The 14881-nt window shown below is 44.4% G+C and overlaps 1 protein-coding gene across 6 annotated transcripts in view; it reads left to right on the top strand.

Moving 5' to 3' along the window:
* RFX1 (regulatory factor X1) overlaps positions 1-14881 on the top strand; it is a 646755-nt gene that overhangs the window by 74714 nt on the left and 557160 nt on the right. For all 6 annotated transcript variants that reach the window (XM_086963646.1, XM_086963649.1, XM_086963652.1 and 3 more), the window contains exon 2: positions 3434-3692. In XM_086963646.1, coding sequence (XP_086819772.1) covers positions 3476-3692 — 217 coding nt within the window. In that variant the 5' untranslated portion in view covers positions 3434-3475. The remainder of the gene's footprint in view (positions 1-3433; positions 3693-14881) is intronic.

Raw genomic sequence — 14881 nt, 5'->3', positions numbered from 1 at the left:
TCAAAACAAAGCATAGCATAACAAAACAAAGCTTAGCATAACATAGCATAACAAGACAAAACCTGGCATAACAAAGCATAGTTTAACAAAACACAACAAAACATAGCATAATAAAACATATAGCATAGAATAACAAAGCATAGCATAGCAAAACACAACAAAACAGAACGTAGCATAAAAAACACAACACAACACAACATAGAATAGCATAACATAGCCTAGCAAAACAAAGCATAGCATAGCAAAACAAAGCATAGCATAACAAAACATAGCATGGCATAACAAAACACAATAAAACATAGTATAACAAAAGAAAACATAGCATAACACAACAAAGCACAGCATGGCTTATCATAACAAAACATAGCATAACAAAGCATAGCATATCGCAACAAAACAGAGCGTAGCATAACATAACAAAACATACCATAGCATAACATAGCAAATCAAAGCATAGCATAACAAAACATAGCATACCATAACAAAACAAAGCATAGCATGGCATATCATAACAAAACACAACAACACATAGCATAACAAAACAAAACCTAGCATAACAAAACAAAGCATGGCATATCATAACAAAACACAAAATAAGATAGCATAGCATAACAAAACACAACAAAACATAGCATAACAAAGCATCGCAAAGCACAGCATCACAAAACAAAACATAGCATAACATACAACATATCATAGCATAACAAAACATAGCATAGCATAACAAAACATAGCATAACATAACAAAACATAGCATAGCATAACAAAATCTAGCATAACAAAATAAGGCAAAGCATAGCATAACAACAAAAGATAGCATAACAAAACACAACAAAACATAGCATAGCATAGCAAAACATAGCATAGCATAACAAAACATAGCATAACAAAACACAACGAAACAGCATAGAAAAACATAGCATAACAAAACAAAACATACCATTACAATACATAGCATAGCATAACAAAACACAACAAAACATAGCATGACAAAACTAATCATAGCATAATATAACAGCATAGCATAGCAAAACACAACAAAACATAGCATAGCATAACAAAACACAACACAACAAAACATACCATAGCATAACATAGCAAAACAAAGCATAGCATAACAAAACATAGCATAGCATAACAAAGCATAGCATGGCATATCATAACAAAACATAGCATAACACAACACAGCATAACAAAATAAGGCAAAGCATAGCATAACAACAAAAGATAGCATAGCATAACAAAACACAACAAAACATAGCCTAACAAAACATAGCATAGGAAAGCACAGCATCACAAAACAAAATGTAGCATAACATTAAACATATCATAGCATAACAAAACATAGCATAGCATAACAAAGCATAGCATAGTATGACAAAACATAGCATAGCATAACAAAATAAAGCAAAGCATAGCATAACACAACAAAACATAGCATAGCACAACAAAATACAACGAAACAGCATAACATAGCATAGCAAAACAAAACAGCATAGCATAACAAAGCACAGCATAACAAAACATAGCATAACAATACATAGCATAGCATAACAAAACACAACAAAACATAGCATGACAAAACTAAACATAGAATAACAAAACATAGCATAGCATAGCAAAACACAACAAAACATAGCATAGCATAGCATAACAAAACACAAAAAAACACACTCACTCACTTTCAACACATTGCATTACAAATGCAATAGATGTCACATTTGGGAAAGTTTAAGCTGTTGGCATTGTAAATGGCAATGCTATTAATGTATCTATTTTCAAAACCAACACATAAATGCAAAATTTGACATTTACAATGCCAATAGCTCAAACTTTCCTAATGCGAGACCTATTGCATTGCAAATGCTTGTTACTCATCCAAAAACCTCCTCCTACTGCTAAGACCTAAAAAAAAAAATCCTTCACTCTTTTATCCCGCCACTATCCTTTTCAATCAAAATTAACAGACTAACATGTTCACTTCTCAAATTCCATATTCAACTATTCTAGTATACTACCCAAATAACTGAATAACATAGCCACTACTCAAATTACTTCATATTTATACTATACTAATTTTCAACACTAATCCTTTATGGGCGGGCGTATGAGTGGCGTGCTACTCGCCAGTAAAGCGCTTCAACACCCATCAGGGGTAACAAGTGCTATATGAATGCATATCTTTCTTCCCCTTTTATCCCTCTGCTATCCTTCTCACTCCATGTAACTGATTAATATCCACCACTGAAATTATTTCATATTTCACCATATTAATTCACCACTAAACCTTTATAGGCTTCCTGAATAACATGCATCAACAAGCGCTATATAAATACAAACCTTTGTCCTCCTCTATCCTTCTGCTATCATTCCAAAACCAAATAACTGACTAACCTATCCACCACTTAAAATGTACTTGCATGTTTCACTACACTAATCCAACACTAATCCTCTATGGATCCCGGAGTAGCTTGCTACTCGCCGAAAAAGCGATTTGACGCCTCGTCAGGGGTAGTAAGCGCTATATAAATGCAATTACAATACAATACAATAGTTACGGGGTACATTTTTGTTGTTGTTGTAGCCCTGAGGAAGTCGGTGGGTGATGACCCAATGACGAAACATGTGTTGGCTACGTCTATCATCTGGCTGTGATTGTATCAACCATCGTACCAACTAAACTGTAACGATGTACTACTGGTTGTGATTTTCATGAAAAACGAAATGAATACTTGGAATTAAAGAAGAAGGTTTTTAACAACTATACGCTTACAAACTCTTGGACATTATTGTTTCTGCTCGGAATAAAGACTGTTAGTTATAATTTTGGATCTTGTTAGTCCACAGAATTCTTTGAAACGTGGGGTGGCCGTTTCTTCCTTATCCTGGGAAGCATTCAGAGGAATTTAGGAAGTTTGACCTGCTTTACGGTTGTGCGCAGAATTTAACCCAGCCGCGCTCATCATTTAAGTACTCTCTCTATATAGTCGCACATTTTATCCATACACAACTTTATCTTAACCTCTTCCCTCCCACAGTTCTGTGTACCATCATTTAACTTTTGTTAAGAGCTTCCAGTTGAAATATTATTTATTTTAAGTAACTAAATACACTTGCATACAACGCCAGTTCTTTAGTGCCTGCGTACAGCACTGGTCTCTGATGTGTGCAATTTGTGCTGTGCTAAACGACCTCTAAAGTCATCCGTTCCCTGACTGTTTGGTTTACTGTCCTCTTGAGTCTGTAAGTAAAGCTACATTCAGTGCTTGCAGTTTGCTGATTTCCGGTCCAGCTGCTTGATACTTTCGTAGTGAACTGCTCGTGATGTCTGTGAAACGTACAGCTCTCAGGACAGACCCTAAATGTGTATTACATTGAATATGGCGCCCCTGACAAAAATGTAATCTCTTTTTTTTCCTCTCTCTTTTGGCAGGAAGTTTAAAACCGCATATGTCACCTTGTTCCTTCTGTTGGCATGGCAACCCCAGCCTATGTGACAGAACTACAAGCAGCACAGCAGCCGCAAGCAGCTTCACAGGTGCCACAACAGCCACAGCAGCAGTATGTCGCAGAGCTGCAGACTATACAGGCACAGAAACAGTTTGTGTCCGAGATCCAGTCCCCACAGCCCCAGTCTGGGCCACAGACTCCTTCCCCGGTGCCCCAGCAGTACATCGTGGTGACTGTATCTGGTAAGGATGAATATGTGGCCTTCTTAATCCTTCTTTCAGTTGAGATTGGATCTCAGTGAAAGGAAACTGCCCTTGAAAGCGGCTAGACTTAGGCTACAGCAACATGAAAGACTTGGAACTATATAACAGTAACAGGAAAACCACAGGGATAGGGTTACAGTGATAGAAACTGTGGAAGAACGGTTTACGATGTCAGAAGAAAGAAGATTACACAGACAGGAAAGAGCAGCAGTTGGATTCCAGTGACCAGAAACTGCATGGATTAGGTTATTTCAACAGGAAACCTCTTAATTTGGATCACAATGACAGAAAGCAACACACATTGAATTTCAGTGGCAGGAAACAATAGGAACTGAGTTACAGTTACAGGAAACATAGGAATTGGTTAAACAGTGAGAGGAAGCTGCAAGGAGTAGATTATTTTAACAGGAAATCTCGTAGATTGGATTACTCAGAAAGAGAGAACTGCAGGGCTTGGGTGACAGTGAAAGGAAAGAGTCGAAATTTGCTGACAGTGGCAGGAGGAGACTGGGCACGGGTTCGAGTGTTAGGAAGCAGTCTGGTTGGAGTTATGCTGGGGTGAAAAACATCCGGGATTGGCAGCGTAGAGAGGAGCAGATTTGGGTATTAAGAGTAAGGAGACGAGATGAACTCTGGGGGTGTCACCAGCAAGAAGAGTATGACTTTGGGAAGGAAGTGTAGAGAGCAGAATTCTCTGGGGTGATGACCGGGAGAGGGGCAGCTTCTGTGTGTGGGGAAAGGAGCAGGGAAAGGAGCGGTACATAGGTGTAAAAGAAGTATGGCCAAGGAACTGCAGCACATATTTGTACCATGCAGCAAGAACTGAACATTGTTTCTTCATGTTGCAACTGCTGTGTGGTTTGTGACTTGTGCTGGCTTCAGTGCTCGATTCACACTAGTCCATGTACTAAAGAAGGACATTGCTGACAGTAAACTGGTGTCTGCTAAAGGTTCTGCTCAGAGCAAAACGTTTTTTTTTAAAACAAACTTTATTGCCTTTTACATATTATTCAGCCATTCCTCTGATTGCGGTACAATTAAATGCAAAACATTCTCATAGTCGGTGTATCTCATTATAAACGCTATATCTTGCTATCGTTATGAGTCTGAGTTCCATATCAGAGCAAAACCTTTTGACATGGGCACCATGTATCCTTAAACATGCTGCACAAAGTATCTCTCAGACATGCACAGTTTCAAGCCTCTATCTACTACACATCTCCCGAGGTAAGCCTGACTCCGAAGTGCAAGTCTCCATCATACATGCACTCTGTATGAATACAAGCTCATTAGGCAAGGACAAGGTCTTAAAAGGTAAGTCCCCATCAGATGACTCTTTTGAACAGAGGCCTGCTGATGCATCCAGGTAGTGCTTACGTGTCCGAAGGCGGGCCCTGTTTGAAAGATTACCTCTGCCAAGGTCCCAGGTTATAAAAGCGTCTTGTTTTCAGCGCATGTGTCAGGAGCAGAAGACGGTCTTTGTGCGTAATGTTTCACAGTGGCTTCTATAAGGCATCTCATATTGGAAGTACCTGGTCAAATATACTTATCAAATTGATTGTAGCCCTTGGTTTGTAATGTAAGTATGCACTTATATAGCGCGGCTGTCACTCCAAGGAGCATCTTGGCGCTTTTAGCCCGTAGCCTAAGGTGGGAGGCCGGCAACAGTCAAATTCGCACATCTTTCTCTTCTATACTGAAACACAACTGTGTCTAAACCAGAGTCATACAGACCGTGTTTGACAGGTTGAAAATCCAGGTTTTCAGAGCCTTACGGAAATTATTCTCAGCAGAGATCATGCGCAGATTTGGTGGGAGTTTATTCCAGGCCTTTGCGCCCAGTGTTGCAAGGGATTTTCCACCTCTTGTTGAGAGTCTGAATTTGGGAATCCGTAACAGATTCAGGCTTGCTGATCTGAGGGAGCGTGTTGGTACATACCGTTTGAACCAGGGGAGAAAGTATTTGGGTCCTTTCTGGTGGAATGCTCTGAAGGTAATCACCAAGATCTTGAACAGTATGCGCTTGTGAATGGGTAGCCAGTGTAGGGCCTTGAGAGCAGCTGAGGCAGATGACCTCCTCGGCCATTTTAACACCAGGCGGGCAGCAGCATTTTGGACCATCTGCAACTTATGCAGGACAGAGCGATTGAGTCCTGCATATAAGCTGTTGCAGTAGTCCAAGCGAGAAGTTACGAGTGCTACTGTCACCGTCTTCCTGGCTGTCAGAGGAAGGAAATCAAAAAACTTTCTGAGTCCTCTGATGATGTTAAAGCAAGACCCTGCCACTGCCCCAGCCTGCTGTTTAAAGGATAGGGCACTATCAAACCTAATCCCTAGGTTTCGGGCCGTGGCGATGGTATCCGGAGGGGATTCCGCATCCGATGGCCACCATAGGCTAGGGGAAAAGGGGTTTTGGGGGCCGAAAGGTATAATTTCGGTCTTCCCGGTGTTACATTTTAGATGGTTCTCACGCATCCAAATGAAGGTTGCGGTAAGGCAGTGTTTTAGATTTTCCTCTGCCTTTCCATTTTCCCTAACTAGAACGAGAATGAGCTGAGTGTCGTCAGCGTATGATATGGTACAGATGTTAAAGGACGAAATCAGCTCAATCAAGGGGGTCATATATAAGTTGAACAGTACCGGGCTCAAACTAGAGCCCTGCGGTACCCCTGTTTGTGTGACTTTCTCCTCAGAGCAGTGTTCTCCCAACACCGTGACCTGTCTACGATGGTCAAGGAAATTCTTCAACCAGTCCAACACAGTGCCCGCTATCCCCGCTGCTACCAGACGACTGATCAGTATTGAGTGGGACACCGTATCGAAGGCCGCCGATAGATCAAGTAGGACAAGGACTGCCTTCCTCCCTTGATCCATGGCGGTCTTCAGTGTCTCCACGGTGTATAGGAGGGCAGACTCGGTAGAGTGTGAGGCCCTAAACCCTGATTGATTAGGGTGCAGGATATCCTCATCCTCTAGGAACTTAGTCAACTGTTTGGTCGCCACAGTTTCAGTCATTTTAAAAAGCAGCGGGAGCAGGGAGATTGGGCGGAGGTTGGAGAGTGTTGAGGGGTCTGGCAGGGGTTTTTTTTGCAGCGGTTTTACTGCCGCTAGTTTCCATTCTGATGGAACCTCGGCAGAGGACAGAGATGAGTTTATGATGTTGTTTATGATGGGGTTGACTGTATCAACTAAGGCCTGTAACAACATAGGGGGGCAAGGGTCAAAAGGGGATCCAGATTTAGTGGACATGATCAATTGACGTGAGTCTTCTAGGCTGATAGGCCGGAAATCACAGAATTGTGCTATTCCCGGGGCAGTTTCTAGGTCCTCTACTGCCTTGGTAGCGGGCTGTTCAGAAAAATCTTTAGTAAGGTTTAATATTTTCTGCTCAAAAAAATCTGCAATGGAGTTGCATAGAGTGAGGGAGGGAGGGATCTCTGATAGGAGGAACCCTGGTTTCATAAAATCGTTAACTACTTTAAAAATCTCTTTCTGTTTATTATTTGAAGAGTCAATTGCTTTTAAGTAGTATTCCTTTTTAGCAGTTTTAATCTGTGCATGGTACTGCTTCCTAGATTCTTTATAATGGCTGAGATCCTCTTCCTTATACAGGCGGCGCCATTTCCTCTCCAATCTTTTAACCTCTAAATGTTTCTCTTTTAAGGAGAGCGAGAACCAGGGTGCCGATTTTTTGTTCTGGTGTGGTTTACTTGGGTTTGTGGCCTTAGGAGGGCCACAAATTTCCTTAATCCAGTGGTTGAAGTTTTTATTATCTACTTCCGTGACACCCGTAAGAATGGGTTTCAGTGCTGCAGCTCTCTGCTGCAGGTCTGGATCCTTACTTATTTTCTTCCAGTCATGCTTCATACTGGCGTCAGCCCTAGGGAGATCCTTTCTGATCCCCTTCTCCTCCATTGTGAGGTCAAAAGGTATGAACATGTGGTCGGTCCAGGTTAGGGGGCAGGGCGATTTGACCTGTATAGATGTCAGATTAGTTCAAACGCAGTCCAATAAATGTCCTGCCTTATGCGTAGGGTCCCGTGTTAGTAGGGTCAGCCCAAGTACGTCTATTAGATCTTTAAAGCAAGATGCATTAGTGTCAGAGTCAGAATCAAGGTGGAGATTTAAATCGCCTAAAACAGTAAAATTGGCAAATTTGAGGGCGAGGTTGCTAATCACCTCAGCTAAACTATCCAGGAAGTTTTTCTGTTGACCAGGAGGTCGGTATATCAGTATTCCAGACAGAGTGAAAGTCGTGGTCTTGAGTATATGGAGATTGAAACCTAAACTTTCAGCCTCCTTGATATCTGGAAGTTCAAATGTAGTACATTTGATTGAGTCGCGATGGATGATGGCAAGCCCCCCCCGCGTTGTACCTGTCTATCCAATCGCTGGATGTGATACCCTTGCGGTAGAGCTAGGACAAGATCAGGGGTAGACCAGGCTTTAAGCCACGTCTCTGTGACGAACAAGCAGTCCAGATCATTCTCAGCAATTAGGTCATGTTCATGCGCTCCATTTTTACCCATTGACCTGGCGTTAATGAGTCCACCCTGGAAAATTTTAGAGCCGTTGAGTGTAGTGGCATGTATCTCCGGGCTTAGCTCAGCTTTACAGTGTTTACAGCATATGGGTCCCCTCCAGGTGTCTGCTTGCAGTGTATTTTGGCAGCAACTATCCTGGATTTGCAGTGAGTATAGCATGTCCCTAGAAATGTGTACATCGTGATAGGAATGGCTAGGGGGAGTGCCCCTAGTCCCGGCCGCGGCACGGACGGGCACAGACGGGCTTACCTCTGGCGCACCTCCGGCGCGCCATCGGTGCACCTGCTGCACGCGTTCGCTGCGCGTCAGCCCCATGTGAGCTTTAAATAGGAGGCTCCTGATGGTCCTAGTGCAACCACTAGACCGTCACCTCTCCAAGATGGCCCCCGGAAGTGAGGGTGAAGGACTCCCTCTGTACCGCGCTAGTCCACTCCCTCCACAACAAACAGCACAAGCTGCGGTGGAACGGGGAGATGAGCGGTAATCTACACACAAAAGGTATAACTTTGCTAATGTGCCAACAATTTTAAAATAATACTGTGCAAATAGTTATCATCTACAACAGTACAAACGGCGATTTTAAAAGTGAAATAGAACAAGTAAAATCAATGGCGTGCTAGCGTGCTCAAAATGCTTCAGCAGCGCGTCAGCATAACGGAGTTTCAGTGCGGATGAATGCTTTGCTTTGGCGCGGCAAGAAATGCTCGCCCTAAATAGGAGGCTCCTGATGGTCCTAGTGCAACCACTAGACCGTCACCTCTCCAAGATGGCCCCCGGAAGTGAGGGTGAAGGACTCCCTCTGTACCGCGCTAGTCCACTCCCTCCACAACAAACAGCACAAGCTGCGGTGGAACGGGGAGATGAGCGGTAATCTACACACAAAAGGTATAACTTTGCTAATGTGCCAACAATTTTAAAATAATACTGTGCAAATAGTTATCATCTACAACAGTACAAACGGCGATTTTAAAAGTGAAATAGAACAAGTAAAATCAATGGCGTGCTAGCGTGCTCAAAATGCTTCAGCAGCGCGTCAGCATAACGGAGTTTCAGTGCGGATGAATGCTTTGTACAGTATATTCACTGTGAGCTCAGATGATATTGATAGTGTTTAAATCTTGGTCGTCATCAGCTAACCAGCTATGCTCCATAACCCTCTCACATGCTTTATGCGCTTGCAATGGCCGTTCAAAATACGACAGAGACAGGTCTTATATGTTCTCTAGAGAGAAATATTATGGTATAATAGATTAAATCATGTTGGATGTTGAATTATATAAATCAATAAAGGCTAGCTAGTTTAAGGGAAATATTAGGGAGACTCTGGTACGTCAGCAGTGACAATATGTGGGAAAAACACTGTTTTCCTTTGAAAGCCCTCACCCACCGACCTAGTCGGTGGCATGCTTCATCATCGGGCCCACCACAGTGGCACCGAATGTGCCCCGGGTGTGCTTCAACGCCAGGTGACTGCGGAGCTGGTATGTTGCTGAGTGTGCAGTGAAGGGGTGTGAAGGTGAGAAATTAAAATGCTATCCAGGAGGTCCCAGCACCCGAGGGTATTAGCAATATTTAATGAACTGGGCCTCTGTTAGCAGGTTAAAAAGGCAATAGGACGTTTTAAGGGAGAGTTACAATGACCTCCAGCGTCCAGTGTGGTCTACATGTTTCAGCCAGTGCCTTTGTTATAAGCTGGCTTTCCTCAGGACCAAAAAGGGTGAAAAGTGCAAATAATAATAAACTATATTAAGTGAGTGTTGTTGTTTTCTCTATGTGTCGCGCACGCTAAGGCGCTGTAACTGTTAGAGGGGGATTCCCTCAAGCTTTTCTACACAGAACACATAGGACAAAGACAAGACGTACAAGAAAGAGTCATATTAGGTTTACATTAAGTAAAAGAACCACTTTTAGCCGACTTGTAAGGTGGTGTTCGACCTATATGCGGCTAAGGTGAGCTCATTGGGGACTCCATAGAGCTTGTGAGGGTATATTCAACCGTTAGTGAGGGGTGGTGGGCTAAAAACGAAATCACAAGGTGAGGTACAGGGAAGTAATAGTACTAAGTCCTCACTCTGTTATTTCAATGTAAAAAGCCTCATGGGTCGCCTGGCAGAGAAAGAGACCCTGTAGGGATAAAAATGAGACATACAAGGCTTTCTAACCTGTAGGGAGAGAAAGTTCTTACCCCATTTGCAGGATTTAGAGGGTTACTCACGAGTAGTTCGGTCTGGTTCCTCCTAGGACCTATTCATCCATCCGCGGCGCCCGAAATGCAGTGACTGGGCCGCAATGTTTGTCTTTTTATGCTCTAATCGTAATCTAATTCACCTGGTTAGAGTAGAAAGAGAAGGCGGTATGCGCGTAAAACGCCCTATCATGCTGCGTCCAACTGCACATGTGCAGGGGAGCAGCGCGTGGGCTCGCGCATGCGCGGAAGGCAGGGCGCGTTAATGCGCATGCGCAAGAAACGGGGCTCTGATGCGCATGCGCGGAGCATTGCCGGGTGAGCGCTGCAAGCGCTGGGCTGTATGAGCAGCCTGTGTGAGAACAACACTCACTTAATATAGTTTATTATTATTTGCACTTTTCACCCTTTTTGGTCCTGAGGAAAGCCAGCTTATAACAAAGGCACTGGCTGAAACATGTAGACCACACTGGACGCTGGAGGTCATTGTAACTCTCCCTTAAAACGTCCTATTGCCTTTTTAACCTGCTAACAGAGGCCCAGTTCATTAAATATTGCTAATACCCTCGGGTGCTGGGACCTCCTGGATAGCATTTTAATTTCTCACCTTCACACCCCTTCACTGCACACTCAGCAACATACCAGCTCCGCAGTCACCTGGCGTTGAAGCACACCCGGGGCACATTCGGTGCCACTGTGGTGGGCCCGATGATGAAGCATGCCACCGACTAGGTCGGTGGGTGAGGGCTTTCAAAGGAAAACAGTGTTTTTCCCACATATTGTCACTGCTGACGTACCAGAGTCTCCCTAATATTTCCCTTAAACTAGCTAGCCTTTATTGATTTATATATATAAACTGGGGATACAGGCTAGCTTATCTAGTCCTCTCTCTCTTGTTGATCTGTATACTACTAAGCAGCGCGCAGCTGTGAGAGCTTCCTTCCCTTCAACATGGCCGAAAATATGGGCCTTACTTACACTGCTGAGGATATCAGCGAAATTCTAGCTGACCCCTCACTCCTGGCAGACTTCAACATCCCGGCCACCGTAGCACAAACAACGGACTGGGATTCACTTACGGAGAAAAAGAGGAACAGGATCCGGACTGTTCTGCATGGGGTCATCCTGGCACAATACTTACGCACCAATACAGCTCCTACCGGCCTTCTAGTCACCAATGCCCCCAGGATCTTCCTGGATGACGCAGCATTTCGTAAAGACTGGGCCCAGATCGCCTGGCACTGCACTAGGGACTGGCTAGTCTTAATCATCAAAACTGCCAAACGCCTATCAGATGCCATCATGATAGAAATCCAAGCAACAGAGTCCCATTTCAAAACCACCATAACGGGCTTTAAGAAAAAACTCGAGGACCAAAACCGCGAAATAGCGGAATATAAAGACTACCTAACCCAGACCAAAATTAAGAAATTCGAGAAAGACCTGAAGAGATTCAGCTATTCTAAAACTTACCCGTACTCGGAGGACGACTACACCCCCCCCAAAAAAACTTTTGACAATTCAGACAACAGCTCGGTCTCAAGCACCTCTAGCAACTCTAGCACAGGATCCAACACATCAAGAGGAAGAGGAAGACGGGGACAACACTGGCAACAACCCTGGCAAGGCCCCCAAAACCAAAATTACGGGCCACCACCGCCCCTCCTAGGCCACTTCCCTCCTCCTTACTTTGGATACCCTCACATGTATCCCCAAGGCAACATGCCGTTCTTCCAAGGGAACCAAAACCCCCGGTATCCTTTTTTATCCCAGGGCAGAAGAGGCCGGGGCAAGAGACGGAACACGGGGCATGTCCAATGGACCCCAGAGGAAGAACCTGTGAGCGCCAACACAAGAAACAAAACCAGGGAACAACCGGGAACCAGCAAGTAGCACCGCAACACCCACTGGTGTTCAACTTATCTGATACCCAGTTAACAACAGAAGAAATGGAAGTACTCAACAAAGGCCTTTCATTTGTCCCCACTCCCAGGCTAGACATGTTCAAATTACACGTCGAGCTTGCCGAGTTTTTCCGGAAACTTAAAATTAAAGCTTTCTTTGAGAAAAAGGACAACATCATGTCAGAGACAACCAGCACGCCAAACGAGACAGGCTTGAGAATGAAGTCCACCTTCACCCCCCCACCGGGTAGCATCCCGGTCGAAATCCTGACGTTCGAACAGGCAGTCTACACCGATATACAAAACCTACAACAAAAGGACACCTTTAACAACCTATCCAGCAAAGATAGAAGTACCATCCAACGCCTACAAAATGATCCCACACTGGTGATCAAACCTGCTGATAAAGGGGGAGGAATAGTCTTGATGAACAAGACTGACTACGACCTCGAATGTAAGAGGCTCCTCAGTGACACAAGAAACTACAAACGCCTCACCAGAGACCCGACTGAACAACTTCAAGTCACCATCAACCAACTGGTCACCAACGCAAAAGACAACGAACACATTTCTAAACAAGAGGCGGACTACCTTTGTCCCAAAGAAATCAAGACCCCTTACTTCTACACGGTCCCCAAGATACATAAAGGTATCTCTCCACCACCCGGGAGACCCATCGTATCAGGGATCAAGTCACTCCTAGAGCCCCTATCACGGTTCTGTGATTTTTTCCTAAACCCACTCGTCCAAAAGACCCCCTCTTACATTAAAGACACCAAACACCTCCTTAGTGTGATTCAAGATATTGACTTTGACCCCACCACAGAACTCATGGCAGGACTAGACATAGAAAGCCTATATACTAGCCTACCACAGGACGCTACACTTCAAGTGTTACATGATGTCCTAATGACAAGCCCCTGGGAGTACAACACCCCCCGTAGCTTCATCTTAGACTGCGCGGCTCTGCCTCTCAAAGAGAACTATTTTGAATATGAAGGCACGCACTACTTACAGACGAATGGAACGTCCATGGGCAGTGTTTTTGCCCCTAGTGTGGCAGGATTGTACGTGGCCCACTTTGAAGACACCCACGTACAACAACCCACTAACCCTTTCTCTGCCAACATACGTATGTGGCGTCGGTATATCGACGATATACTCTTAATATGGAAAGGAGACCAAGAATCACTGGACAGCTTCATGCTCTGGGTCAACCAATTGGACCCTTACTTACGCTTCACATGTACCAGCAGTACCACTGAACTACCCTTCCTGGACCTGAACATCAAACCTGACAATGGGAAGCTCACCACCACCACCTACTACAAACCCACGGCAAGGAACTCACTGCTTAGGTTTGACAGTTTTCACCCTCGACACCTGAGGGAAAACTTGCCCTACGGGCAGTTTTTACGTATCAGGCGTAATTGCAGTAACATCCAGGACTATAAACAACAGTCCAATGACCTAGTTCACAAACTGAGGGACCGTGGTTACCCCACCAGGATAATAAACCAAACCCGCAAAAGAGCAAGGAATCAAAATCGAGAAGCCCTCCTGGAAAACTACGACAAACCTGAGGAAGAACCAGTCCTCACCTGTGTAACAACGTATAACACAGCATCGAACCAAGTTTCCAACATTATACAACGGCACTGGAAAATTATCAACTCTGGCACTAGACAATGGGAAAAACCACGCATTGCTTACAAAAGATCTACCAACCTAAGAGTCCCAGCTAGTCAACACCAGGCCACGCACGACCAATCAGAACAGAGACAACACAATTGTTAACGCATGGGGCCTGCCCAAGATCATCGGACACCAACCCTGTAACAACTGCAGCGTATGCCACCTTACATCTCCGTCCAAAACCCTCAATCTGGAACCGGGCAAAACCTGGATGCAACGAAATTTCACTAACTGCAATTCTACTAACCTGGTCTACCTGATAACGTGCAGATGCGGCCTGAGATACATTGGCATGACCACTCGCAAGGTACGCACAAGAATGACCGAACACAGGAGTACAATAAGATGTGGGAAAAATATCAGTAAACTTACAGATCACTTCCTGACCCACAACCACACACCAAATGATTTCTCCTGGACTGTCATTGAGAAATTTGACAATGCCAAAGATGAAAGATTCCTTCTACAAAAAGAGCAGCGCTGGATTTACCGCCTAGCCACACACATCCATGGCCTGAACGATGCCATTCCATGGAATAGCCTAACAGTATAACCATATCATGCCCACCGATACAACTTGGGCTGTGAGCCAGCAATAACCTCCCCGGTCCTACTCAGTAGCACCTAGCACTTCATGTGAGACACTTGTGTCCCTGTCCCCCTGCATGAGCGTCCTCCCTGACCCCTTCTCTCCAACTAGTGATCCCCCCTCTCTACTTAGTATTTCCTAAGCCTGATGGGCATTACCCATTCTCTACACAGTGGCCCAATACTTCCTTTATAATGACCCTCTGGGTAGCGCATAGTCAGCGCTACACACACCTGTTAACTCACAGGTTG

This window comes from Lissotriton vulgaris, chromosome 1_1 (assembly GCF_964263255.1).
Source record: "Lissotriton vulgaris chromosome 1_1, aLisVul1.2, whole genome shotgun sequence".
Taxonomy (NCBI): domain Eukaryota; kingdom Metazoa; phylum Chordata; class Amphibia; order Caudata; family Salamandridae; genus Lissotriton; species Lissotriton vulgaris.
The sequence above is the reverse complement of the archived record's forward strand: the minus strand, read 5'-3'. Positions and strand labels throughout refer to the sequence as shown.